The 25,778-nt window shown below is 40.1% G+C and overlaps 2 protein-coding genes across 2 annotated transcripts in view; one reads left to right on the plus strand and one right to left on the minus strand.

Annotated features, from left to right (window-relative positions):
• The window catches only part of ST8SIA4 (ST8 alpha-N-acetyl-neuraminide alpha-2,8-sialyltransferase 4), a 50,658-nt gene extending 44,448 nt beyond the window's left edge, over positions 1-6,210 (minus strand). Inside the window, exons 1-2 of the mRNA XM_086868752.1 lie at positions 5,709-6,210; positions 1,204-1,335 (exon numbers count right to left, since the gene is read on the minus strand). Of these exons, the coding sequence (XP_086724878.1) occupies positions 1,204-1,335; positions 5,709-5,821 (245 nt within the window). The 5' untranslated portion in view covers positions 5,822-6,210. The remainder of the gene's footprint in view (positions 1-1,203; positions 1,336-5,708) is intronic.
• Positions 1-25,778, plus strand: part of LOC111940938 (uncharacterized) — a 776,486-nt gene that overhangs the window by 257,388 nt on the left and 493,320 nt on the right. The window lies entirely within an intron of this gene.

The following is a 25,778-nucleotide window of genomic DNA, read 5'->3' on the forward strand; positions in this document are numbered from 1 at the left end:
CACTCACTCATTTCCAAATCAGCTTACTCCACAGGTAGAAAAAGCTGTTTTCTCCAAGCTTTTGGACCAGTAACTTACGATACATACATTTCTGATCTACCTTTATCTTCTGCAGGCTTTAGAATTAGGGACAAAATAGCAGTCATTAAAAAAATCCCTAGATTTCTCCTTCAGAGAAGCCATGCCTTTATACATGGAAACAATGCCTGCTTAAGGGGTTTGTAAACTGTCCTTTAATTAAAAAAAAAAAAATTAAAATAAAAAAAATTCAAAGTAGAAAGGGAAATCACACAGAAACCACATTTTAATTTGAACACATTACTGCTCAAAGTCTTAATATTCAGAAAATCGAGTCTAATCTAGCGTGAGTTAAAAAGTAACTTTCCCTCATTTTTCATATAATGCAACACTCCTAGATCACCACACTGACAATCCATGCTCCATATGCTTCTCTCATGGGCCACCTTCCTGATGAAGATGGGGAAAATACGACATGACACACTCAGAGACACCTTGCTACTCTCTGTGGCCACAAGTTGCAGAGATACACCGTAAAGACACATCAGAACTATCACTCAGTTTAACTCTGCCACTGGGCTGCCCCCCCAGCATAAGCCTAATGCTCTTTTCAGCCTTTCTGACATCAAGAAAGGAAACTGCGTAAGACACAACTACTGTCAGCGTTTCACCCTGTGACGTGGACCAGCCAGAGCCACAAGTGGATTCACAATTGATGGCCCAGCTATTGACTACTGCACCTCAGCTTTCTGCCTAAGCTCCTTCTGTAGTCAAGGGAGGAAAATTTGTATGCCTAGGATACCTCCACCTGATCTATTTCAAACATTTAAGATGACAGAAAATGACATCCTAAAAGCGCCAGTTTCTTACCATTGAATGCGGAAGAGCTCTAGACAACCAGCTTAAATATGGACATGAATAATACAGACTGATTGCCCAGATCTGACAGTCACAGCCAGATGAAATAAAAACATTAATTCTTATGAAGGAAGACTTCACTTTGAAGCCTAATGTACTGCAGTTGTATTTAACACTGAAACCTAAAAAGACACAGTTTAAAAACATCCACCTGCAAATGTAAATCAAATTACTGTTTTATAGACCAAAGGAATTATAAAGCAACATGAATGAAAAGAATTAAATGCAAGGTGAAATTAACAGCTTTTTTTTATTTCAGAAACTCACCTTATTTCCATCACCAAAGAAGAATTGACTTTCCAACCTTCTGCAGCATGTTGGAAGATTGAGGAGCCACCCTTTCGAATTACCTTATCAGAGCTATTGATCACTGATCTACTCAAACTCAGTTCACCATCTCTGTAATGCAATATAGAAAACACACAGTTATGTCAAGGCTAACTCCAGTTTAAGTAATTTACACCCCAAGCATCAGCAATATATCCTTTTATTCACAACAAAAATTAGCAACTACCTCTTAGCTTTCTAATGAAAATAAACCGTAACAGAAAAAAAATCTAGAAGACAGCTATCTGTAATAGTTGAATATGCAAATTAAGAGCTTAAATATACATATTCCAATATATCAGTAGTTCCAAGAACTACAATAAACTCCAAACTGTGAATCTGGACAAAAACTTCATCATGTTTGTGAGGAAGATTCTGCACTTCTAACTTCCACATTTCTAGTAGTAAACTAAGAATTAGGTGTTACATTTTAAGCCTTCACTCAGTTCATAACCTGCAATACTGGCTTAGCAGATATCTTTGGCCTCCTGCTGATGCTAAAGATTTTTAAGCAGGTAATTCTGGAGTTTAATGGTATACAAATACAACATTTCCCCAACACTTCATGAAACTTTTGCATGCACACATCCAAAACACCCCTATTGTCTTACCCTGTCCATCAGTCTTATAACTTTTTGTCAAACCTTAAAAAATAAATACAGTAAGCTTTGGGTGATGACCACTGAATACCTGGTGAGCTAGCACACTTAAGTTGCAGTGGTACTAGCCAAGAGGATCACATAAATGGGACAGAGAAGTCCAAAACACTAGAAGCACAATTTAAGGTGTCAGGACTGAAACTTATTTTTATCTCCACATCTTTCCATTATCGTCCATAGTGCTCCCTTCTAGATGCCAGAGCGATATTCAGCTGAGTTCAAACACAGCTGTTAATCACAAATATATCAAAGTTCTTGGATATAAAAATCTACCACAAAAAATGTCTTGCAACTCAGGTGTGCACAGGACAACATTATACAGAAATCTGTTTATCTATTAAATACCCATGCTCAGAATACCTGACCACAGCCCTTCAAGGCACAAAATGGTGAATATGTGAGACTGTAAGCTTTCCAGGAATTGCTGAGTTGTGCTTTTCTGGGGCTGTAAGTTCTGATAACAACTGGATCACTGTCCTTAGTAAGAAACACAGCAACATTACTGCTGTACATAAATCAGTATTATTTCGTAAATATACAACAGACTAAACACAAGCTAACCTGCAATGGGACATTAATTAAGCTAAATTAACAAAGCTGGCAATATGTAGTAATTTCTAAAATGTGCTGTCATTGCAAAAGGCCCTATAACTACCAAACCAGTATCATACACTTCGCCAAAACCATCCTGCATTACTCGCAACTCCTTTTCTCCCTCACACCAACACCCCGCAGCCAGACATCAACTGATGCAGAGGTAAGGCTGCCACCTACTGAAAACCTACAACTTTAGGTTCAAGACCTGTATGCAAATTACCCAAATCCTACTAACTTGAGGGCACAGGAGGATGCTGCAGAAGTCCCTAAATCCAGTAGCCAGAATTCAACTGATACTTCCTGTTATATTAAAATATTTTATTCCCTAAAATTTTTCCAGAATGGTTGTAATAATATTAATTACATATATATTCCTGAATGTATTTTTTAGATGCATTGAGTGCATGCATCTAAAGGAAAATTACCAAACTACTACATCCAGGTAAAGTTCTCAGTCTAAGGATACTTCAGAAATGTCTCTAGGTTAAATATTTTTTAGTGCGCACTTGAACAGTGAAACAAGTGATGAAACTTAGAACAATATGCATTGCCAACATTTAAACCGCAGCATTTGAAATGTAGTTGATTTCCATGGTCACAATTTACAACTGCAATGAGTTACACAGATTGTACACTGAAAAAATGTTAAATTATGCTCTTATGAAAGAAGGCCCGAGGCACTTTGTGTTAAAGTTATTACTATGAACACATATGTGTTCATTTAGATCCTCCTCTCCTTTTTTATTGGATTATTTTTACTTAAAGCAATATTAAATAAACTAATACATAAAAATCAAAACTTTCTCCCAGTATTTCTTCATCATGTAAATAACTGAAAGAAATTTGGATTACTTTGCATCTTCTAGAATCATTGCAAATCCTCTCTGATGTAAATGCCAGAGCTGCCATACTGTGACAGCAAGGTACAGCTGACAGTATCAGCCTTCACTTTGGGTCACTTTGTCTTGGTGACCAATCACATCCCTGTAACAAGACTCTCTTCTCGTGGAGATAGTTCATTAAATAAAGTGTGTATCTGCCTTCAAGTGTATTCCATACCAGAAGAAGATGACACTGCTTAAGAAATGCTACTCTGCACATAACATGCATGTTTCATTACTTGCTTAACCTTAAAATGGACAAATACTGTCTAATTGAAGCAGGGCGTGCTTCACTGTAATTGTCCTAGCACGCTTTCCTGAGAGCACACAGCTGGTTTAAATCTTCTCATGTAATTTGGAACTGTATATAGTCAGTGCATTTTGGATTGTCTAGGATTTACCTCTGGTGCCACTAATAACCATAAAATGGGCCACCTCACACAGCCACAACTTCTGAAAGTAAAACAACCCAAGGAAAACTAACTTCGCTTGCCCAGAGGGCCAGTCAAAAATAACCCAATGTCCCAAACCCCTAATTCAGGAGAAAGGCAAGTGTAGCATCAACATTTATGAGCAATAATTTTTAGGGTATTTTTTTTGTGCTTCATACAGTAATGAATGGAATGACAAGCTGTGAAGGTATTTCATAAAGTATTTCAACAGTGGAAGTGAGCAGTACCATACAGTACATGAAGTCTCCTTGATAAAGAAATAGAGGTATCAAAATGACTAGTCAGAAGTATATTACAGCTGTATCTTAAAAGGTTTGTTAGGAACATAGGTATTTATAACTAAGCACACTTGTTTCTTTTCATTTAATATTAAAACAACAGTTCATTTTAGTAAGTTTTAAGTTGTGTGAAACAATTTGCAGTCAGTGGAAGGTATTTTTTCTTTGCAAATTTATATAAATTCTGAATAATTTCATCAGTTCCTTTACGTCTGAGAGGAAGGAGCCCAAACTAAGAAATATAGGTATCACTGACAATTCTACCTCACACATTCATTTTCACCTCTGTTTTTACACAGTTGTACCCCAAAATTTTAAACTTCTGTTTATCTCCTAAGAATACAGACAGCTTTCGGTAGAAATCAAAACCTGGTTACACCCAGGCTGAACAAGAGGAAGGGACACCAGCAAGTCATGAAAAAATCTTGAGTAACAAAGGAAGCAAATATTGCACAGACACAGGGGAGGACAGCCCCTGCTCCCAGCACATGCCGGGGCCACAGCTACCTGTGTCCCCCATGCCTCGCCAGCCTGGCTAGGAAAGAGGGATGTGCCTTCTGTCTAACTCCGGAACCAAGCAGGCTGTAATTGCCTCCAGCTTACTCCAGGCCTGTACGGCTACTTACAACCCCCCCCGCCAATGCCCCCTCTTTAAATTAAGGCAAGGACAAAAATCTACGGTGAAAGAATCCTACCCACGCAAACAGAAACTGTGAGTCTCTATTTAGCTTTTACTAATTACACTGAATGGCCAATTCATGCGTTGCTCCAGTGAAAACAAAATCTTTTACACCTCCAAGGAAAAACCAGCTTGACTGAAAACCCAACATCTCCAGAGAACAGCTGTAAGTTGGGAGAAAAATGGGGAATGCAGGCAATCACATGCATAAAGAGAAAGCTGAGGTGCAAACAGAAAAACGGCAAGGCACTCGTTGCCTTTCGTTTTGAGTAAACGCCAGGCAGCAAAGGGAAAGCATGTAACACATGGTGTCAGCGAGGGACCAGACTTTCCAGCGGAGGAAGCTCCAGAGCTCAGGGGGATGACCCACACTTCTCTCAGATCAAGAATCCTTAAGAAAAAGCCAAGTTAAGCAAAGCTCCCAGGCAAACTTCAAAGACGGAAGCAGGCGTTCACCTGCATCCCAGCACGCTTGCCCACGAAAGGCAAGGAACCGAGGCACAGGGGCTCCGGCGGCGGCCGTCGCCACCTCGGGCCGTCCCGGCCACCGGGCAGCCGCGGACAGGTGAAACTTCCCAGGAGCGCCCCGTTACGGAGGCTGAGAGGCGACCCCAGAAGCAGCGCAGCTCCCGTGCCCTCCCGTGCACTCGCGCCCACCCTGCGGCGGCCGAGCCCCGGCAGCGTGCCCCGCTCTCCGCCCGTCCCGCAGCGGCACCCGCACCCTCCGCAGCGCCCGCCAGCGAGAGCGCCGAGCCGCGCTGGCACCGCCGGCTGCGGCCACAGCCCAAGCAGCACCGGGGCACCTGACAGCCCGGGCGGGCACGCGGAAGGGACCTCGGGCAGGGAGACGGCCCGCCGCCCCCTCGGGCCGCCCTCCCAGCGCGGCGCCCCGCAGTTACCCGGCCAGAGGTATCTCCTGGCGCTCCTCGGTCCGCGTTATTTCCTTCGTCTTATAGAAGATGAGGAGGAGACTTATGGTGCACACAGTCCACCTCTTCCTGACGGAACGCATGTCTTCTGCGAAACGCGGGCCCCCTCCCCCTTTTCCTTTGTTTATCAGGGGTGTGCTGGAAACAACTGCACACGCGGCACGAATTGCTAAAAACACGGCGATGTGTTTTTTTGTTATTTTTTTTTTCCCCCGAAATAATTACAGAAGATAAAATAAAACCAGGCAGGAGCAGCGGCTGAGGGGCTCGTCGGCGTTCACTTTGTCTCTCCTTCGCCCTGCCAGGCAGCTGGGGATGCAAGTGGTGACTCTCCCGGCTCGGCCAGGCGGACGGCTCAGCGGCGGCGCGGCACGGTAGCCGAGCCGGGAAGGCTCCGCCACTCCGCTCCGCGCCCCGATCCGCCGCGGCGCTGCTCGGCCGGAGGCGCGGCCAGCGCCGCCCTCAGCGCGGCGGGGCGGGGCGGGCGCGGCGCGGCCAATGCGGGTGCACCGGGCGCGGCCTCGGCGCCGGGAGGAAGACGGCTGGGTGAGGGGAGGTGGGAGAGTCCCGGCGGCAGCTCCGCCGGCGACGGCGTCCCGTCCTCGCCTGGCTCGCGTCGGCTGTGCCCGTGTTCCCGGTTGGGCGTCTGGAAGTGAGAGCGAAGGACCGCCGGCGCTGTGCCGCTGAAAAGGAGCACGCTTCCTTTGCAGAGAAGGATCGGGGGTTTTGTTCACTGGTAATTTATTTTTTTTTCCCTCGCTCCTGCTATGTATGATTGTGGCTTGAGCGAGCCACTGGACGTGTTTCCCGGTCTCCCCGTCCCAAAGCCGCAGGAGAAGGCGGGAATGGCGAAGGGAAGCGGCGTGGCCCCTGCACACACCCGCCTGGAGCGCGGTCAGATCCACCGCCCAGGGCCCGCTCCCCAGTGTCTTGTCTCGTCCACACGGCCTCGGCACGGCCGTTCTTTTCCTAACTTCTGCTGGGACGGTTTCTCTGAAATGTACAGGAAAAAAGCCACGAAACCCCAAAACGTAACGAAAAAAACCCAAACCTTTGAGGTGGATAATGCAACATGAAAATTAAATTATTTGCTATAATCCGCTTTTCTCAGTATTGTTTTGCCTCTTTCAAAGTGAGTGAACTGCCCTGGAAACATGCTGATTCTGTGTGACAGGGATCTGTCCACAGCCCTGAAGTTTGCTCTTAGGGAGCAAGTAAGACCAAAAGCACACTTCTCCCACGGGGGCCCAGGAAGTGTTTGTGGTAAATCTGGTGACTTCTCTTCCCTAGCTTAGATTACAAGCAAGAGCTCACAGGATGTCAGAACTTTCCCTGGGTGTATTAGGTCTGATATCTTGTGTCCAGAACTGAGTCATAACAGACATTTTACAGGACGATGCAACGAAATTTGGAAGTAAGTACAGATTTTTCCTTCCCGGGAGAGTACACCATCGCAGGCATTAGGAGTGAAGAAAGGTTACAGAAGCTGTTGAAAATATTAAGGCTGCTAATAGTTATGTTGGAAAAATCAGTTGTGTGTAGTAAGGAAGTTGTTATTCAGTCTCAGTGGAATGGATTGGAAACTGCAATTTCCTTCCACACAGAGACCAGATCAAGGCTGCATTTTCTGTGCTCTTTGCTGTGGCTCTGGTAACTTAGTGATCCCTATAAGGCATCAGCAGCAAAAGGAGAAAAGCCCATTCTATCTGTGAGAGTGAAGTTCAAATTTCCCATTGTAAATTACCTGACATTCTTTTCTAAAAAAAAAAAACCCTAAAATTCAATGTAAAACCCTACTTAATACCTTTGTAAAAACTACATCACATGTTCAGCCTAACAGTCAGGATTCTGTCAGTGTTGTTAACCCTGTTGAATATCTGTGATAATTTTTTTTATACCATATAAAATTTTTGTATATTAGATTACTTTCGTAGTTAAATGGACTCATTGAAAATAGGTGTTGAAAATGTATATAGAGGATCCTGAATTCACCTGTGTTCAGAGGTGGTTTTACTTGATCCAATCCACAACTACCAAAGGCAGCTTGCGATACAGTTAGCCACAGCAGCTCCTTGGTTTCGTGCCAGGCCGCATGTACATTCAGAAAACACTATTGGCTCTACCTTCTTCCTCGTCTACCTTCTGCTGTGCTTCTTCCTCCCTCAAGGTTAAAACCCAGCTCTTCTGCTACTTCATAAGAACTAATTTCCACCCCACACAAGAAATCCCTGCCTGCATCTAAGAAACTGATGTTTGTGCCATGCCCAGCAGTGCACTTTTCTCTCCCTGCTCAGTCTGATTGCAACCAGTCAGACTGAAAATGACCAAAAATGTTCAAGCTCCCAACCGTCAAGACTCTAAAAGTTTTTTCCATTTACTAGAATGTAAGACTGTTGGTTTATACTTGAGTAAAATACAGAGTAAACCACTTCTCAACAAAAGTATATACAAACAATATAACAAACATAACATAACCTGTGGCATTTTCCTGAAAATTTTGGCTGTTCCCGTGCCTGCCATTCTACTACCATGAAAACACATTTCTGGGTCAGAAAAGGACTGTGGCATCCTGAGACACAAACCAGTTCATCCCCTACAGTGATTCTCTGTCTTCACCTTCTGCCCATGCCATTCAAAGCTCTGATATTATCTATCAGGATCCCAGTCTCAGAAGGTGCTTAAATGTGGAGCCAGAGCAAGTTCCCAGTTTGTTTATTTCTCTTCCAAATCACTCCTGAGCTTTCATTCAGAAATAGGCTTATAGCTCTTATGACAGTGGGGAGGACCCCTCTCTTAGCTGTTCTCCCCTTCCTTAGGTTTCCCTCCTGGTATAGTTTTATTCTCTAGCTGTACACTCAAGTAACAGGCAGATACAGATAATATATATATGTATAGCACATATGTAATATACTTCAGCCAGGTGTTACATTTAATTTACAATGATAAAATTTATTTTTACAGAAAGTGAGTTAACTATGCAGAGTTTAAATATTCATACCTAGTATTTCACCAATTATCTTTCTTTAATGTGTCATCAACAGCAGTTCATACCTCTAACAAGCCATCTAAATTATGCCTTGAAATTATTTCCTCTTTCTCATACATTCTAATGATATTTAAATAATGAATAGCATTTATATCAAATAGTATGGTTTATTTTACATGAATTAGAGGAATGGTTTAGCTCTGTGAACCAGAAACGCGTTCAGTAAATCCTATTTCATGGCATCTGGTAATAAGAGTAGAATTTCTTTTATGAAGACTACTGGAGAAGCAAAAATGTGTATAATACAAATAATCATCCATTTAAACATTTCAAATTTCAGAGTGCTAATCAGTTTCTATGGCAAAGAGTTCTTGAAGGACTGCTTTTCATGCTGAAGATAGTAACTAGAAACATGAAACATTTATGTTTGTTAATGTGTATTACCATATAAACTCCCTTTTTCATTAACAGTACTTCATGTTTTATGTGGGTGGCCAGAAATCTCTTCTGAATTAATTCAGCCTGTTTTATCACTGAGGATAGAGAAACACTAGAACAGACTACCTGGGAAAGCTGTAGCATTTCAATCACTAGTTGTCTTTAGGACCAGTTACACAAATCTGGATTTGTAACTCAAGGTGGAGGGATGAATGAGGTAAATTTGTCAGGTACCCTCTAACTATGTTTTTTTAACATATCATTTTAATGCCAGTCTATCAAGTTACAGTGAATTTGGCTGATTCCTATATAGCAACTTTGAACAAAATACTCAATATTGTGGAAAGGTCATGTGTTCGTACTTGCTTTTGTTTCAGGAGCAGGCAAGGCTGATGCGGCATTCTTGCATTTGTTTAACAACATCATTTAACTCTGATTTAATCCTATGGAATGTATTTAATAGTATTTATTATTTTTTATTTTTTTTTGTAAAAGCCCAGCTAAAATAATGAAAGATGCTTTTTGAATTTATAAGTACTACTGCTACTTCAATCTCTTGTCATTGCAGACTTCAATATCCTTCAATGTTTTCTTTGATGGTTCAAGCAAAGGTACCAGGCATCCCCGTAGTTGCTTATGACTAATGTGCACAGAACACGTAAATTACAGAATTGCTCTTACAGCTTAAATTTGAATATTTTCTATGCTTCTTATTATAATCATCTGTACCTACTTTCATCAAAATGTCTGCCTCTTGAAATATTATCTCTTCCTCTTGTAGCAGAAGTCCAGTATTACACTTTTAGCATTACTGGCATTGCAAATAGTGCACATCAGATACTTCATAATTATAATGCAACAGCTTTTCCATAGGCAGCAGAATAAAAGGTAATGCACTAAGTTTCATTTTTGCATGGTTATTCTACCTTATGGGACTCAAGGTTTGGGTTGGTGGATATTAAATTTCTCTTGATATTCAGAGGCACAAAAGTCAGGTCAGAATCCATATTCCCATTCACCTCCCCTATCAATTTTGTGATCAGCATGCAGTGATGACTTAGTGCTTGCAATTGCATTGCAGAATAACCACAGGATGAATAATGAGGAGACAGTTACAATAAACTTACCTGAATTTCTCAGCCATTTATTTTGTGTGTGTGATAGGATTCTTTTCTCTAGAAGAAATTCTGCAGCAATTCCTTAGGAAAGGTTAGAAGTAAATCCCAATGAAGCCATACTTTCTGTTTTACATCCTTTTGTGCAGTAGTGTATTTAGCCACCCCAGATAAAGTTGCAGTGCAACAGCAAGAAAGGATGTTTAATTTAGGGACATACGCTGTTGTGTTTATTGCATTGCATACTTCCCTGATCAATGCACACTTTTATGTAGTAGGAAAATACAAGCCATGTCCACATATCAAGCAGTGTGGTCATGCAGATGGGGACTACTCTGAAAGAAGATATTGTCAGTTGTCATGAACTCCTCCTTACTTTTGTAACATAGGTGTCTTGGTTCTAGAAGACAGGTTTCTGCTAGGGAGGGCAGGAGCCTCCCTTGGGATGAAAGAATGTAGGCCCCCCTTCCTCCGAATTATTATAAATTTGAAATCAAGGGGCTTTCAGGCAGAGATCTGGGGATAGGAATAACAGTTCTTTACTAGTATAACCAGGCAAACAAACAAACAATAACTACAGCAGAACCAGGGACCCCGGGACAGCATTCTCGGCTGAGACGGGATGGAGGAGAGGCTTTGTTTTCACAAACCCCCTCGGGCAGTCAGTCCCGGTGCTCCTGCAGGGCTCTGAGGAACAGCCGGCTGGAACAGCAGGGATGAGCTGAGATCCTGGGCTGGGGGATGAAGTGTATCCGTGGCGGTGGCTGGCACTGCCACACGTCCTGGCAGGACAGGGGTGTGAGCCCAACCAACGAAGAGCGAAGAAGGAGAAGAAGCAGCAGCTCCATCTGGGTGATGGCGAAATTCCCTTCTCTCTACCGCAGCAGCTCCGCACCCCCCAAAAAAAGAATGTCTCTCCCCTAAGCCGAAGAAAGCCAGCCAAAAACTGTCCCCACCCTCCTTTCCTGCCCCCTTCCCCCCAACTGGGCCCGGCCACTCTTTGTCCTTTGTCGAGCACCCACTAAGTACCCACAGTTAGGTTGTCCCCACAACTAATGGGTAAAAATTCCACGGGCAAGCCAGAACAAAAAAGGACACTTAACCCCCAACAATAGGATATTGCAAATGTCCCATAAATATTGGTTATAAAAATGCTAATTCTATGCTAATTCAAGATGGCTTTCAGCTAGTATGCCTTTCAAGACTAAAACCTCACTACTTTTAATCAAAATTTCTATCACATGCATAGGGATGTGAAATTTGATAATGATGAGCTACAGTACTTCTTGTATTTGAGTGAGGCTCAAGACAGCCTGTATTTTTTGTAATTGGGGTGAAGAGAAAAATTAGGGAGCAGAGATAAGGATTAGAGAACACTGGGAATCTATCAGAAGAGAAAGAGATAGAAGTAGATGTAGAAGGGTAAGGATGAAAGGATTAAGGGGTTGGCAACTGGGAAAGAGGGCAACAGCTGTACCTGGTCAAATGAAAGAAATCAGAGGAAAAGTTCAGAGTCCCAAAAGGGCACAAGGAAAGTTATGTCTTAGGTTACAGTGTAAGAGGTAACCAAAAATGTGTTACAATCTTCCTAAACTGTTAAAACAGGTGGAGCAGTGTTCTTTATCTTCTCCATGAGTCAGCGCTGATAACTCCCTCCAGGGGCTATCTGTGCTAATGTGCCATCAAAGCCTCACTGCATGACTCTAAAATTCCACCATCCCACTGTGAGATGCTCCTCCCAGGGGGAGGAACCAAACATTCCTACCTGGGTATAATCTGAGGCATAGAACACCAGACAGCTCCTACCACTGGAGTCCCAGAGGACAAGAGCTCCATAACCACTGCTGGACCTCCAGAGAAGGACTTTACTGCAGGATCACTGCTTTGAGAGAATCACATCTATCACTTCAACAGGACTGCAGCCACCATTTAATGGGACTGCTGCCAGCACCCTGACCAACAGAGTGTCAGGGTGTATTCTGACTCTGTCAGGTTAAGCCAGTGTTTCTGTACAGTTGCCTTTATTTAAATTTTCCTGTGAAATTGTAGTTCTGACTTGGAATCTCCCACTCATTTGCTTTCAAACTAGTACAAATGAAGAAGTATGACTAATCCAGGCCTACTGAATAAGCAACATAAGAAGTGCATGTAGCTGTATCTGTTTTTTGTCTCGATCTGTCCTCCTTGCAAGAGCACACCCTTTGTCTCACTTAATGTGCCTGAGCCTGTGATCAAACCCTAAATTCACTTAATTAATAAAATTCTGCTTTGGAGTCTGAATGAAGAGTTTCTCTTTCTAGAATATAAAACATGACCAAGCCATGAGACTGCTTTTTACTTAGATTTTTCTTTTGAGTCAAATGAAAGAAAGTGAAGTAAATTTCTGGCCATATTTCCATGTTTTCAGTTTAGTTTGATTAAAATTTAATTTTTAATCAGTAAATTGCAAACACATTTGATATATGGCTGGATAAACATTTACAACTCCAGAAAGCAATTTGATTTCTGATTACCTTAAACCTCCAACTCCTCTCTACATTAGGGCAACAGTGCAGATTTTCCTTCAGACTTTGAAGCTGGCAAAACTGGTTTAAAGTATTTCCAGGCAAGACTTAGGGAATTAATCAAGACAACCTTCATTATTGTCCAGCCCAGCTGAGACATTCCTTATGAGTTATGGAGTAATTCTGGAGAGTTTCAAAGGACTGTGTACACCTCCTTATGCTATTAGTTGAATTGGACATATTGCTGAAGGAGAGAAGAAAGATCACAGCTATATGTTTCCATTGGGGTAATCCTAATTTGTTTGTGCTTGGCCTCCAGTGAAATCTTGTCCGAAGTGTTTCCTGTTAGGTGTCAAGGTTGGGGTTTAGGTTTGGGGTGAGACATCAGGGCTGGGTTTGGGGCTAGAGCTGGGGTGCAAGAATTAGGGTTATGGTCAGGGTGTTAGGGTTAAGTGTTAGGGTTGATAATATAAAGATGTTATAATAAATAGTAATAACAAATAAATAAATAACAATTAATAAAAAATAATAAATATTAGATAAATAATAAATAAATGCATAATAAAGGACTTTTCTGTTTCTCATGCTGACACACTGACAAAAAAGTTGGAAACATATGGTAAGATGGGAGGAGACACAGTCAGGACGAGTGAGCACAACTGATCAAAGGGATATTCCATGCTATGTGATATCATGCTCATTATGCAAAGTGGATGAAGACGGGGCAAAGGATATTGTGAGGGGATGTTTGGTGTGATGGTGTTTGATGTTTGTCTTCCCAAGTCATCCTTATGCATTGTCCCTGCTCTCCTGGATATGGCTAAACATCTACCTGTGCGTGGGAAGCAGCGAGTTAATTCTTTGTTTTGTTTGCTTGTGTGTGTGGTTTTTGCTTTCCTTATTAAAATGTCTTCATCTCAGTCCCTGGTTCTCTGTTTTTTACCCTTCCAATTATCTCCCCTTCCAATTATCAATTATAGTCCTACTGGTGGGGCAGTGAGTGAGGGGCTGGGCTGCTGGCTGGGGTTTAACCACAACACCCTGTCTTGGTTCTGTGGTGTTTCCAGTGGCCCTTCTGAGCTAAGAAATGAGGTCAGACTTAGGCAGATTATCTCTGGTTTTGCAAATTCTTTTAACATGGCACAAAATGTCCAGGCTGATATCTTTCTTCTATGATTTAGACAAGCTTCTAAGGCTGAAAGGCCTGAAATCACAGCAAGGTGACCTTGGGTTTCCACACAATCCCAAACCTGTGCACAACAGTTTTGATTAGCTGTAGTTAAGACAGGTTGTCTACACACCTGCTGCCAGTCTGCTCCTCAGTTGTCACTGCAAAAGTGAAGTTAAAGGAATTATCTCGAAGTCATAAAATAATACTTGCTTTACATCTATTAATGTAGAGCTTGAATGTTGATTTCTTTTTCAGAGTGGGTAACCATGGTTATAAAAGCAAAGGTGACTTTTTCCTGTATTTGGAAGTCTATGCTTTAATTTTATTTATTTATAACTCTATGTAACACATTAGTGCATGAAAAGAATTTATTTTTTTTCTGAAATTATGAGAGAATACTTCATGAGTTTTCCATGACTGAGAATGCGAAAGAGATTTTCAGAGAAGCTAAATGGTGGATTTGTGAGGTTCTATTGTATTTTAATAACAGTGAACGGTATCCCAGTGAGAACCATAATTTAATAAAAGTTTCCATCCTAGATATCCACCTAGGCTATATAGATTTGAAAATGGGGAAAGAATGGGTTTTTTTCTGAATTCAAACCACAGCAGCAGCTATTCAGTCTCTGGGAATTAATACTCATTTTTTTACTCCTATTTTAAATTTTACTTAATTTAATGCTGGTTAAATTATATAGTTAGACAGTGCAAAATTGCATGGCTTTTATTGATTTGTGCTGGATGAAGCCATACAAAAGAGTTTCCCATGCCTTCAAGTATGTTTTCTTACATATTTCTTTGACAGTAACAAAGAAAGGGCATTTGCTGAGTTTGACGTTTTGTTGAGATTTTTTTTTTCCTTTCTTTTTCCTAAATGGAAAAGCAAAATTCAGTAACACTGTTATGGCATCCTTATAAGTTTCAACAAAAAGAAATCTTCTCCATATCCAAAACTGAATTTCTGGTCATTGGGACAGGTCAGACCTAACATTAATTTAGCCTGTTCTTCATACACCTGGCATGCAAAGGATTTGGACACAAATTTCTGTCAAGAAAGGGATTTTTCTCTGCCTTCATCAGCAGTTTATAGACCTTGTAGTCCTTTATGGGCAGGTGAACAAGCAAGCCCTTTTGTTTGACAGCTAAAATATCTTAACACAATCTTATATTTGCTACAGACAAAAAAATGTGTGCAAATTGTTAATGCATAACTAAAATATGCTAGTTTACAGCACACCCTCTGCTGTGTGTGAATTGTGATAGCCTGCATTGCTATGATCAAGTTCATCTTTAATGACCGCTTTCAATGACAGTTTTACAACATAAGTGAGACAAAGTGGGTTATAACATGACCTGGCACTTAAAACAAGAATCTCTGCTTCATCTACTCCATTCCAAGAGTAAGTCAGTCATATCCTCTTCAGGTCAAGTCATTCTCTTAAATGCAGGATGTTCATTTTTTCCCTCCACCTCTAGTTTTTATTTATTTGCAAACTAGGATTTGGTATTCCACTCACAGATGACCAGAGTCCTAGGTGTTTAAATTCCCATGGGAAAGCCTACATCAGGAATTTTCAGTCCACAGAGAACACACTGGCAGCAACCTGGGCAAGAAAAATTTGCAAGGAAATTGCATTTCACATATGTCACCCAGGTCAATAGGAAGACATGTGAAGGAGACCTAAGATTGTGTTGCTGATCTGCTGATTTGTTGTTAAATTTTGATTGACTTCAGCAGTGTTAGGTTATCCCTCCTGCTCACCTAACTTCTAGTCATATACTCAAGATAGGCAGCCACTGAATTTTAAAAAGACATATAAAGAAAGATATTCCTTAGTGTTCCCTAGTGTATTTCATGAAATCTCTTAGACTAAAAAATTTTAAAAGGTACAAATAATGCAAGTTTATCACATAGAAATTGAAGTAATAATCCAATCCTATTACTTGTAGTCTCCTCAAAGACAGTATGGAAGGCAGAATTTTTCCTGTATTCTGATGACTCAGGAAAAGCACACAAATTCTTAACCAGTCACAGCTATAGAAGTCCTTTAGAAGCTTTTCAATGCTGAGACTTTTTCTTCTGAGGAAGTGTAAGCATTGTATCTGTTTCAGAGACTTACTCTTTTGACTTTTGTAAGTATGATTTGCATTAAATAAAAGACAGAAGACTTTTTAGTTTTGCTTAGACAACTTTATTTTTTAGTGCTCTTTAAAGAAAATTTCGTCACAAAATCAAAAGTAGCTATTTTTGATAGAAACAAAGAAGATCACTATTTTTATAGTTCAGAAAAATACTGTGGAAAGTGAATTTGATTTACCAAGTTTATCACGGACTCTGAACCTTAACATTAGAGCAAAAGAAATATTTGGTTTTGAAATCATTGGTATACCCCTAAATGAAATAAAGCAATATGTGAAAGGAAGAAAAAGTATATATGTATACATAGATGCAAACACTTGTAAAGTGCTGTAAGTCACAAGATGTGAATATTCTTAATTACAGAATTACAATGGAAGAGACAAATCTGAGTCTGAAGTGCTTGAACAGGAAATCACCACTTAGCTTGGCAGAATTTTGGGAACTTATTTTTACAAACTATTTTTTTCTTACTGGGGAGTAGGAAGATGTGTGTTGGTCTCAGGCTACAGAAAAATATGATGAATCTAGGATTGTGTCCAAAAACAGGTACTTCGAAATTATTTTTCTCAGCTTCTGCAAAGTGCTGTAGTCTTGTTGTTTGCCCACAGTGGAGAATTTCCACAATGCAAAACACAGATGTGCCACATCTAGGTCTGTTCTCATCTCCATATCCATTCCTCAAAATAAAGAAAAAAAGCCAAGCAGAGGGTGAACAGACAGAGGAGAGGTGTGGTATACAATGAAAACCCTCTTTGGCAGTGACTGGAAATTGCTTTGTAGTGAGGTAAATCCTACCAGCCCAAACTCTGGCACAGAGCACAAAAACATTCTGTGCTCTCAGAATAAGAACTTAGGAAACTCTTTTTTTCATAGCAGTATAATATGTATGAGTTTCAGGTGACATCTGCTCCCCCCAAAACACTGTCTTTCAGATTTTATAATCTGTTATAGGAGTTTCTCTTAGTACAGGTGCGTTGGCATCCAGCTTTCAAAAGCACCTGTGATACCTTAGTCTGCTTAAATCAGACCACTGCAAATGGGATTTAGCAGCACCTTTCCCTGAATTTTGGGCTGGACATTAATTAATGCTGGACACATCTCACATCCAGGACTCCTAGGATTTCTGTCAGTATCTCAGATTATCAAGATTTGAGTTGTGTATCCTGCAAAGCGCCATTGTTAGGGCAATGGTTTTAGAATTCAAGCTGATGTTTTTTGCAAGGAAAATTTGCTTATTTGGAGGTAATTTGGAGTACATTTTCAGTCCAGGGAAGCAAGCAAGTTGCTGATGAATGAGCTCAGGTTTGCTGTCAAAAAGACCCTTGTTCTTTGCTAGGTTAACTTTCATCACATGTCATTCTGTGCTCTTCCCCTGTGAAATTTTTTCTACAGGGCAACCCAGAAAGCAATTTGAAGGCATGAACTCTCTCCAGATGAAACATTGTTATGTATTCACAGACCTCTTTCTCCACTGACAGACCCTACACCATACAAATACTCCTTATTTTTTATCCTCAATAGATACATCTTTTCTGGAAGGCTACCAGTTCTCTGGGTTTGTGAACACAATGTTTTTGTCTTTGTCTTGACTCCCCGTATCGAGTCAATTACCCACTGCATTGCATATTGGCTCTGCTCTGTGTCCTGTACAGAAGTGGAAGCTTTTAACTAACTGAATTGTGTGTCATTTGCTCAATTTCATCTTTAGATTTGGCTTAGTGATTGACTCCTAAAGGCTGGAAAATATACCCAAACTCTGGCAAAATTAATTTGATCCTTTGCTAATCAAGTGCAAGTAACGTTTTCATAAGCTAAAACTTTATAACCATACTGAATAACAGTAGAGTCCTGTATTTAAGCACAGGTCATTCTTATATTCCATCAGAGAGATGAAAATAGAAGTGAAAGACTGAAAACACTACATTTCAGCATTCTCTGCAGGTCCTTTTCTCTACCCACCCCATGCACGGTCAATATCACTGACCAACCCAGCAAACACTGACACGTGGCTTGCACCTTTGTTTCCATGCATCATGTGGTACCCTGGCTCCCTGGCTGTCACAGCCTGTATCTCTTCAACTCACTTATACTGATACTGATATTCACATTTCAAGATCAGAATTTTATTTTTTTTTTGAGCCAATTTGAACTCACAGTTGTTGTATCAAAGTACTGGTTTTTCTTATCTCCAAGTTCCTTCTTGGCTCAGTGAGTTTTAGCAAGTTTTAGCTACCTCTCTGTTTTAGTTGGCAGCTCTGTATTCCAACTACTATCATTGCTCTCAAGAAGGATTTATTTTAATCAATGAAGACTGCAAGATTTAATTCTTTTGTTATTTTAATCATTTTTACTTTTCAGTTGAAAACTGATATGTTCCCTTGCCATATTAAGTAAAGCAGACCTTCAGTTTATGTCTCAGGTCTCCAGTGATACCACTTCACTCAGCCCCTCATAACTACCCCATTTTAATTCTGCTGGAGCACTTGCCTGTCCTCTCCTTCCAGCCACCACATTTTTAAGTGTCCTGTGGGAATGCTCTTCTGTGGGTAGTCAGTCCATGGCTGTTCTGCCCTTTTTCAGGAAAGAGTGAAAGAAACTCTGTCAGTCTCCCTGCAACTTGTCCGTGTGTTTATGATATCCATTTTTAGAGTTTCTGTGTCTGGGAAATGAAACACTTTAAAACCAGAGGTCCTGACTGAAGCAGTTCCTACTTTTGCAGTTGGACTTCTCAGCTGTTTAAATGAGGTTGGAACAGAAGGAAAAGTCTCTCAGCAGAAGCCAATGGGAATATCTGGGCTTTTTCTTCCTTCTTCTAGAAAGAAAAGAAAGGTGGGAAAGAAAATTTAGCTCCCTTGATCTTTTGAACTTGCTCTATTTCTTGGTGATCTCCTTCAGTGCCAAAACAATATAACCTTTTAAATAGTTTTCTTACCCATTTCTGAACCATGTGACTAAAGACATGTGTAGGAATAGATGTTTCATTGAGCAGTTTCCAGCAACAGAGACTCCTTACGCTGTGAGGCATTTGACCAGGCCCAGAAAATTAAAATTTTTTCTCTCGCTATCACTTCTCTATGCCATATTTCCATTAAATGGTTTGGGAAATAAAAAAAAAACACTTAGCAAAAGTGAAATGAAACCTCCACATTCCCTCCTATATCTGTCAATTTGACCCTCTGTAAAGCTGGAGGGTTTTCCTATTTAAAGCAAATTGAATGTAAAGAAATTGCATATGTGCAATCCTACATCTCTAAAAATTCAGGAATTTTCACCAGGAACGGGAAAAATTTGCTAGATTAAGTTATTCAAAATTGAAAGAATTATTTGATCTATGCATATGAGGTTGTTTTGAGGGGGAAATGCAAGGTGGCCTGTGAAGCTGCAGACCCATCTTTCTAAAAACCTGCAATATAGCTGTAATATATATTTGAATATGCCAGGCAGAATTTATTCAGTGACCATATTTAGCATGACATGAAAGGCAACAACATACAAAGTTAGTGTGAGGAAAGAGGCTTGTTCTGCAAATCTTGACAAATACCTCCAAGGCTAGAGAAAACTGTACTTCACAAATCCTCTTGTTAGGAGGCAAAGGAAGAAATATAGATAATTAAACATAGATATTATTATTAAACATAGGTATAATTAAACATAGGTATTATAATAACCATCACAGAAGGGTAAATCACTAGCTAGAACAAGGTGAGTCTACAATAAAAGGGTCAGTTCCCAAAGAAAAATGCTGAGCAGTGCAGGGCAAAAGGGAACAAATCACACAATCTGTAACAGCAGCAATAATAACATGTGCTACCTAAAAAAAATATTGCTGATGAAAAAAGGAAAGAATTTGAAGCTGGTAGTGATGCAGATACATTTGTTGGCTAGGATTCATTGTAGATATACAAGGAGACATCCTACAATTAACTCATTTATTAAAGGAGTACAATATAAGAATTCACATAATTCAACAGAATGACTAGGTTGGAAGAGATCTTCAAGTTCATCAAGTCCAACCCATGCCCTAACACCTCAGCTAGATCATGGCACTGAGTGTCATATCCAGTCTTCTTTTAAACACATCCAGGGATGGTGACTCCACCACCTCCCTGGGCAGACCATTCCAGTACTTTCTCATTCTTTCCATAGTAGGCTTTTTCCTAATATCCAGCCTATATTTCCCTTGACACAGCTTGAGACTGTGGCAAACCCACGTGCTGGACAAAGGGGCGATTGCTCATTTCTTGGATTTATCTATTTGTATGGTAGTTGCACAAACCTCTTTGTCGGTGGTGTCCTCTCCTTCTGTCAGTTGCTGCCTGGTGAAAGAGACTGACCCCCACCTGACCACAAACTCCCTTCAGGGAGTTGTAGAGAGGGGTGAGGTCACCTCTGCTGCCGTTCTTCGGCAGGGCGGCCTGGCTCGAGAACGACATGGCGGCTACCTCAAGCCTCCATGGACCACATGCACACAGACACCAATGTGGTGGATGGCAAAATGGCGTTCATTAGGAAGCTGCTATGCTTCTTATTTCCTAAGTTTGCAACGTCACTTCTGCTTGCTCCTGTCAAACACTGACCGGGACAAGAAAAAGGGGTAGGAGGGAGAGAGGGGGTGGGGGAGGCACGCCCTGTCTCCTCATACAGAAACTGTGGGATAAAATGGTCCATCTGCCCAAGAGATTAGAGAAGAAAAACTGATCACTCTTCCTTCCACAGTAGACTCTGGAGAAGGTCCCTTGAAGAGGGGTTATTGCGAAATCTTCTTAGGAGAAAGCAGACATTGTGGAAAGATAATTTAGTGCAATTAAGTGGCATACATGTTCCTCCAGATATTAGCAAAGCACTAGAGTGCCACCCTTCACTGTGTTTCATTGTTCTATTAATGGGCAAGTTAGGTGTGAAACAGGATTGATTTACAATTGGCTCAGCTGGCTAGAGCATGGTATTAATAACACCAAGCTTGTGTGGTCAAGCCCTATACGGACCATTTATTTAAGAGCTGGGCTAGATGATCCTTGTGGGTCCCTTCCAAATCAGAATATTCTGTGAATCTACAACTTATTTTTTGTATGTAGTTTTCAATGACAGTGAAACTAGACAGATGATGTTCAAGTTCCACTATACTTCACTGCTATGAGGCAGAAGAGCTTCACAGCGCGAGATCTTTCAATCAGTGAGTCTAACTCCCCACACTTCCCCACATTTCCCCACATTTCCCCCCCTACACCGCCCTTCCCATGATGTATTAAAAACTATCTAAAGTGGTAAACTTTATAAACTACAAAGGGGAATAAAATTAGCGCTATAAATTGCAACAGTTAGCACTATTATAAGAATTGTAACTGTTAGTTGCAGAACTGTTGAAGGACCCCCGAGCTATTCACCAGTCTTCACAGAAGTAATTGTGAACGCTGTTTATTTCTATCTTTAGCACACCTTTTATAGGGTTCTACAGGGTCTGCGGGCAGAGCAAGCTACTATTGGCTAGTACACACAAGTTTACATTCTTATCCTTGTACATAGAAATATTGTTTTGCTTTGCTCTCTCTTCTGCAGGCAAGTTTCAAGGATTTTAGCCCTTAATATTACGACTTATTTCAAAGGCTGGTTTGTGCATACAGGCCTTTACTAATATATAAAATATATCAACAATTCCCCCTTTCTCTTTTTGCACAAACCAGGCTTTGGATAAGCTATCATACCACTTAGGCTGTCATCCCAATTAACACTATAAGTAAAGTCCATCCCCCTTCTAGCACAAGAGACCTCAACCATCCAGTGATGCCCCAGCTGGCGAATCAACTTCCAATGGGGTCACTATCTTCTTTTAGGGCATGTATCCCATCTTGTAGCTGTTGTAGTTCCTTAGGATGGAAGCTGAATGATCAGTAAGATTCAAACAGCACATGCCTTCAAACTCCTCACAACCATGTCCCTGTGCTAAGAGCAAAGAGTCAATTGCAGCTTGATTTCATAATACTGCATGACATACAGTACTCACATCGGCTGAAAGCTCACTTAACATTGTGGATGCTAAGTTCAATCCTTCCTTAGTCCAACAAGCGAGCCTTTTTAGGGTGGCTAAGCTTTAATTCATTCAGGCTTCGCTTTGACTGTTTGATGTTCTTCATTTTGCTAGCTATATTCAGCAATTGATGTAAGCTTGGATGGAACAAAGTAATTTTCCCAAGATAACAGTGTCTTCTATGTGGACTAGCAGGAATCTAATTCCATGCTCTATCTCCACAGATTAGGAATATGGAACTAGGTAATCGCTTTGGTAATTGTCCTATGAGATTGCACCACAAATAAAGGCTTTACTTTCAATGGTAGTAACGAGATCAGCTATAGGGTTGACTGCAGCTCAGTGCTACATCACTTTGTTAGAATGACTTTTTGTTGAGGGCTCAAACATTATCCATCCACCTGAGGTATTGGTGGAATTTAACAAATCTAATTCTTCTGAGGGTTATAACATTGAGAACTTTGGTAATTTTTGCTTGCCAACAGGCTTCAAGTTGTCGTAATGTGAAGCCAACAGTGCAATTGCACTCTTACAACATTGCCGATCGATTCAGTCAAGTCTTATTACTAATTAAACCTTTAAATGCTGGAGGATCCCATTCAGGAACTCCTGTGAGACAGGTGCGAAAGGATCTCCAGGTGTGGCTAGGCTTAGACCTGGCTTGACCTTTGGCCAGTTCAATGTGCCAGAGTGACTCATATGTTTTGTTGCTTTTGGATGTTAGTTAGCAGACAGTTGGTCAGGACTACACACAACACAATTGCCACAAGCAGTTTGTTCCATGTAAATGACATCATATTTGCAAACTCACAGCTAAAACTTCAATCGTTAAATGAACTTTCAAAGATGCTTACACTAGCTCTTGAAGGGGGAATACTTATACTTTATCCTAACACAACAATTACTACATAGGCTAAACTCTTTATCTTAACCTATTATCTAACTACTTTTAACACACTTGCTTTGGTATATATGTAGTCTAAGCGTGAAAGCAATTTGCTGAAAGGGTAAACACACAACTACAGTTTGCTTTATATACATTGAGATGGAGTCTCTACACTTCTTAGATCTTCTACAGAATTTCTCTTACACGATTCAGTCCTGGAACGTTCACTGCTCTCGTGATGTCAGCTGGCAGCTGATCAGTGACTGAGGGTTTTGATGTTCAAGTTGTTCTTCAGATCCTTCTAAATCTTAAAACAAAGGATACCTGAAAAATTGGTAGAGACACAACATCATAATAACAACATAAAAGTTCTGTTGGCAACAGTCTGTGTAGTATTCAGACACAACTGTGTCTTGACAGGTCCACTTCTGATCCATGTCTGGAGCACCAAGGTTGTGTGGTGACTTCTCTGTTCACTGGATCTCGTGTGTTCAGAGGCAGACAGTCTGGTCAGATGGACAGGTGACCTTTTTGAACCTGCCAACAAAACACAGGCACTTCTCTCCTTGAAGTTAATGAATTACACTAATCAAATTGCTTTTAGGGTATCAATCTCCCCCGTTTTCTTAAAAAAAAATAAAATGAGATGTACTTCTGTTATAAACATCAACAGCAACACAAAACCATATACACAATTAATAAGAACTTGTACCAGTTAAAAATCAATTAAATCATAAACATTATTAATAACATATGTAATATAAAACTACTATTAATTACTAAAACACTGAACCAGCATCCCATAGTTAGCAAACAAACAGAAACAAAACAATCAGTGAAGGATTGGGTAATTACCTCTGGAAATGATTCTCCAAGCCCACTTCAAAATCGATCCAGCTGTCATATCAACAGGGTCAAATTGCTGAGTCAAAAAGTGACTCAAATACTGATTTGGTACAGAAAACATCTGGATCTGATGGCAAACATTCTGTCCAGGTAAAGTCAAGGCTTGGCTAGGGCCTGGCTTTAAACTGGAAAGATGCCTCTTAACTCATTTCTAAAACAAAGTTCTCAGTAGTAGCAGCTATGAGATGCTTACAGCACAGCAAACTGTTAAAATGCATTTGTACAAATCAAATGATCAGAAGCCTTAGGTACCAGACCAATTAAACCATGCAGCAGTTGATTTAATCTGAAGCCTCTCCTATGGCAGCTGACCTTCAACAATGATACATCTTCTTAAAATTCTGGAAACACTGAAAAATAAGAAAGCTATAACAAACAAAATCTGCAGAGATTGCAACAACCAATAGAACTCCCAATGAAGTCAAGGGTGTCACAGACTGCATTCCCTTCTATCTACAAGCAGGTGTTCACCAGCGTTCTGTCACAGCTGTTTCAGTTGTGGCTGTCTTCATATCTCTAGGAAAATAACTATACTTTGCAGTTTAGACAAGTGTCTCCAATAAAACATAAAACAATTTAAATTAAACAATATTTAAATGTAACAATAATTATATATGACAAAAGTAAATAACAAACTTAACCTTAAAAGAATATATAAGTTAGAAAACTTAACTTAAAAACATTCAAGCCTAAACATTATAAAATTTGAATATCCTTAATTCTATTAACATTTAGTCTATATTAAATGAAAACATAACTTAATCTTATTCTGTTACTACAAAAAGCAGCTAAAAGTTTGATATATACCTTTTAAACACAATGACAATAACATGGATTCATTATAAAGATTATAAAAATGTAACAAATACATCACAATTCTATGTCATCTAGCTTTGAGAATAACTCACAATAACTGCAAATGTTACTAAAAATACTTATTCATAACAAGAATTTGCCTAGTATATGCTTAAATTGGTTAGGATTTTAAAGTGCAATTTTCTAGAGAAAAACCACAACAACACAGGATTTGGCAGGTTGCCACTTAGCTTTTGTAGCACTTTTCAAAAGTACTACATTTACATTTTTTCAGAAACATCAAGTCCAATTCTTAAACTAAAACCTAAAATCCAAATTGGTGTATATGCAGTTATATGTGTTTTATATAACAAAAGGACTCACATTGAAATTACCTTATTAAAATTGTGGAAAAAACAAGCAAATAGATAATATATACTTTAACTTAACTTTGTCTTGTACAGTAAAGTTCTCTTAACTAATTATTTTTTAAACCATAAATCCCTTCTGAAGATAATATTAATTGGAAGGTTTTCCTAGAAGCTGTAAATCACACCATATTTTAACCTTGGGTTCTAAAACCAATTATTGCAAGGCAACTTCTGTTAAACACTTTTTCTCTCCCCTTTTTTTTTTCCTTTTTTTTTTTCTTTTTTTTTTCCACTTTCAAAGAATCACAATAACTTTTCAGTAAAATCCTAAAAACTGCAATTGCATAAACTCATAATTACTTAAAACACAGAATTAACTCTAAAATGCTATACAAAAGCATTTTGAAAACCCAATAAATCATGACTTTTTAACAAACTGGGTATTATCCGGGTGTTTTTCCTTAGAGAGGGAGCGGGGAGGGGGGGTGGACTGCCCACCCTGCTGCTGCTGCAGCTCTGCTCTTATCTTCCTTCACATTCCCCACATACTCTTGCAGCAAGGAAAAATGGAGAGAAAGAAAAAAAAACCCTCACAGAGTTAACTTTAACAAATGCAGTTTTTTCTCTCAATCTCTCTTGTTGTTCACCGATAGAGGAAAAAAGGGCATGATTTTACAAAAGCAGGCGATGTTACACGAAAAGT

The sequence above is a fragment of the Cyanistes caeruleus genome, chromosome Z (genome assembly GCF_971803275.1).
Source record: "Cyanistes caeruleus chromosome Z, bCyaCae1.hap1.1, whole genome shotgun sequence".
In the NCBI taxonomy this organism is placed as follows: Eukaryota; Metazoa; Chordata; class Aves; order Passeriformes; family Paridae; genus Cyanistes; species Cyanistes caeruleus.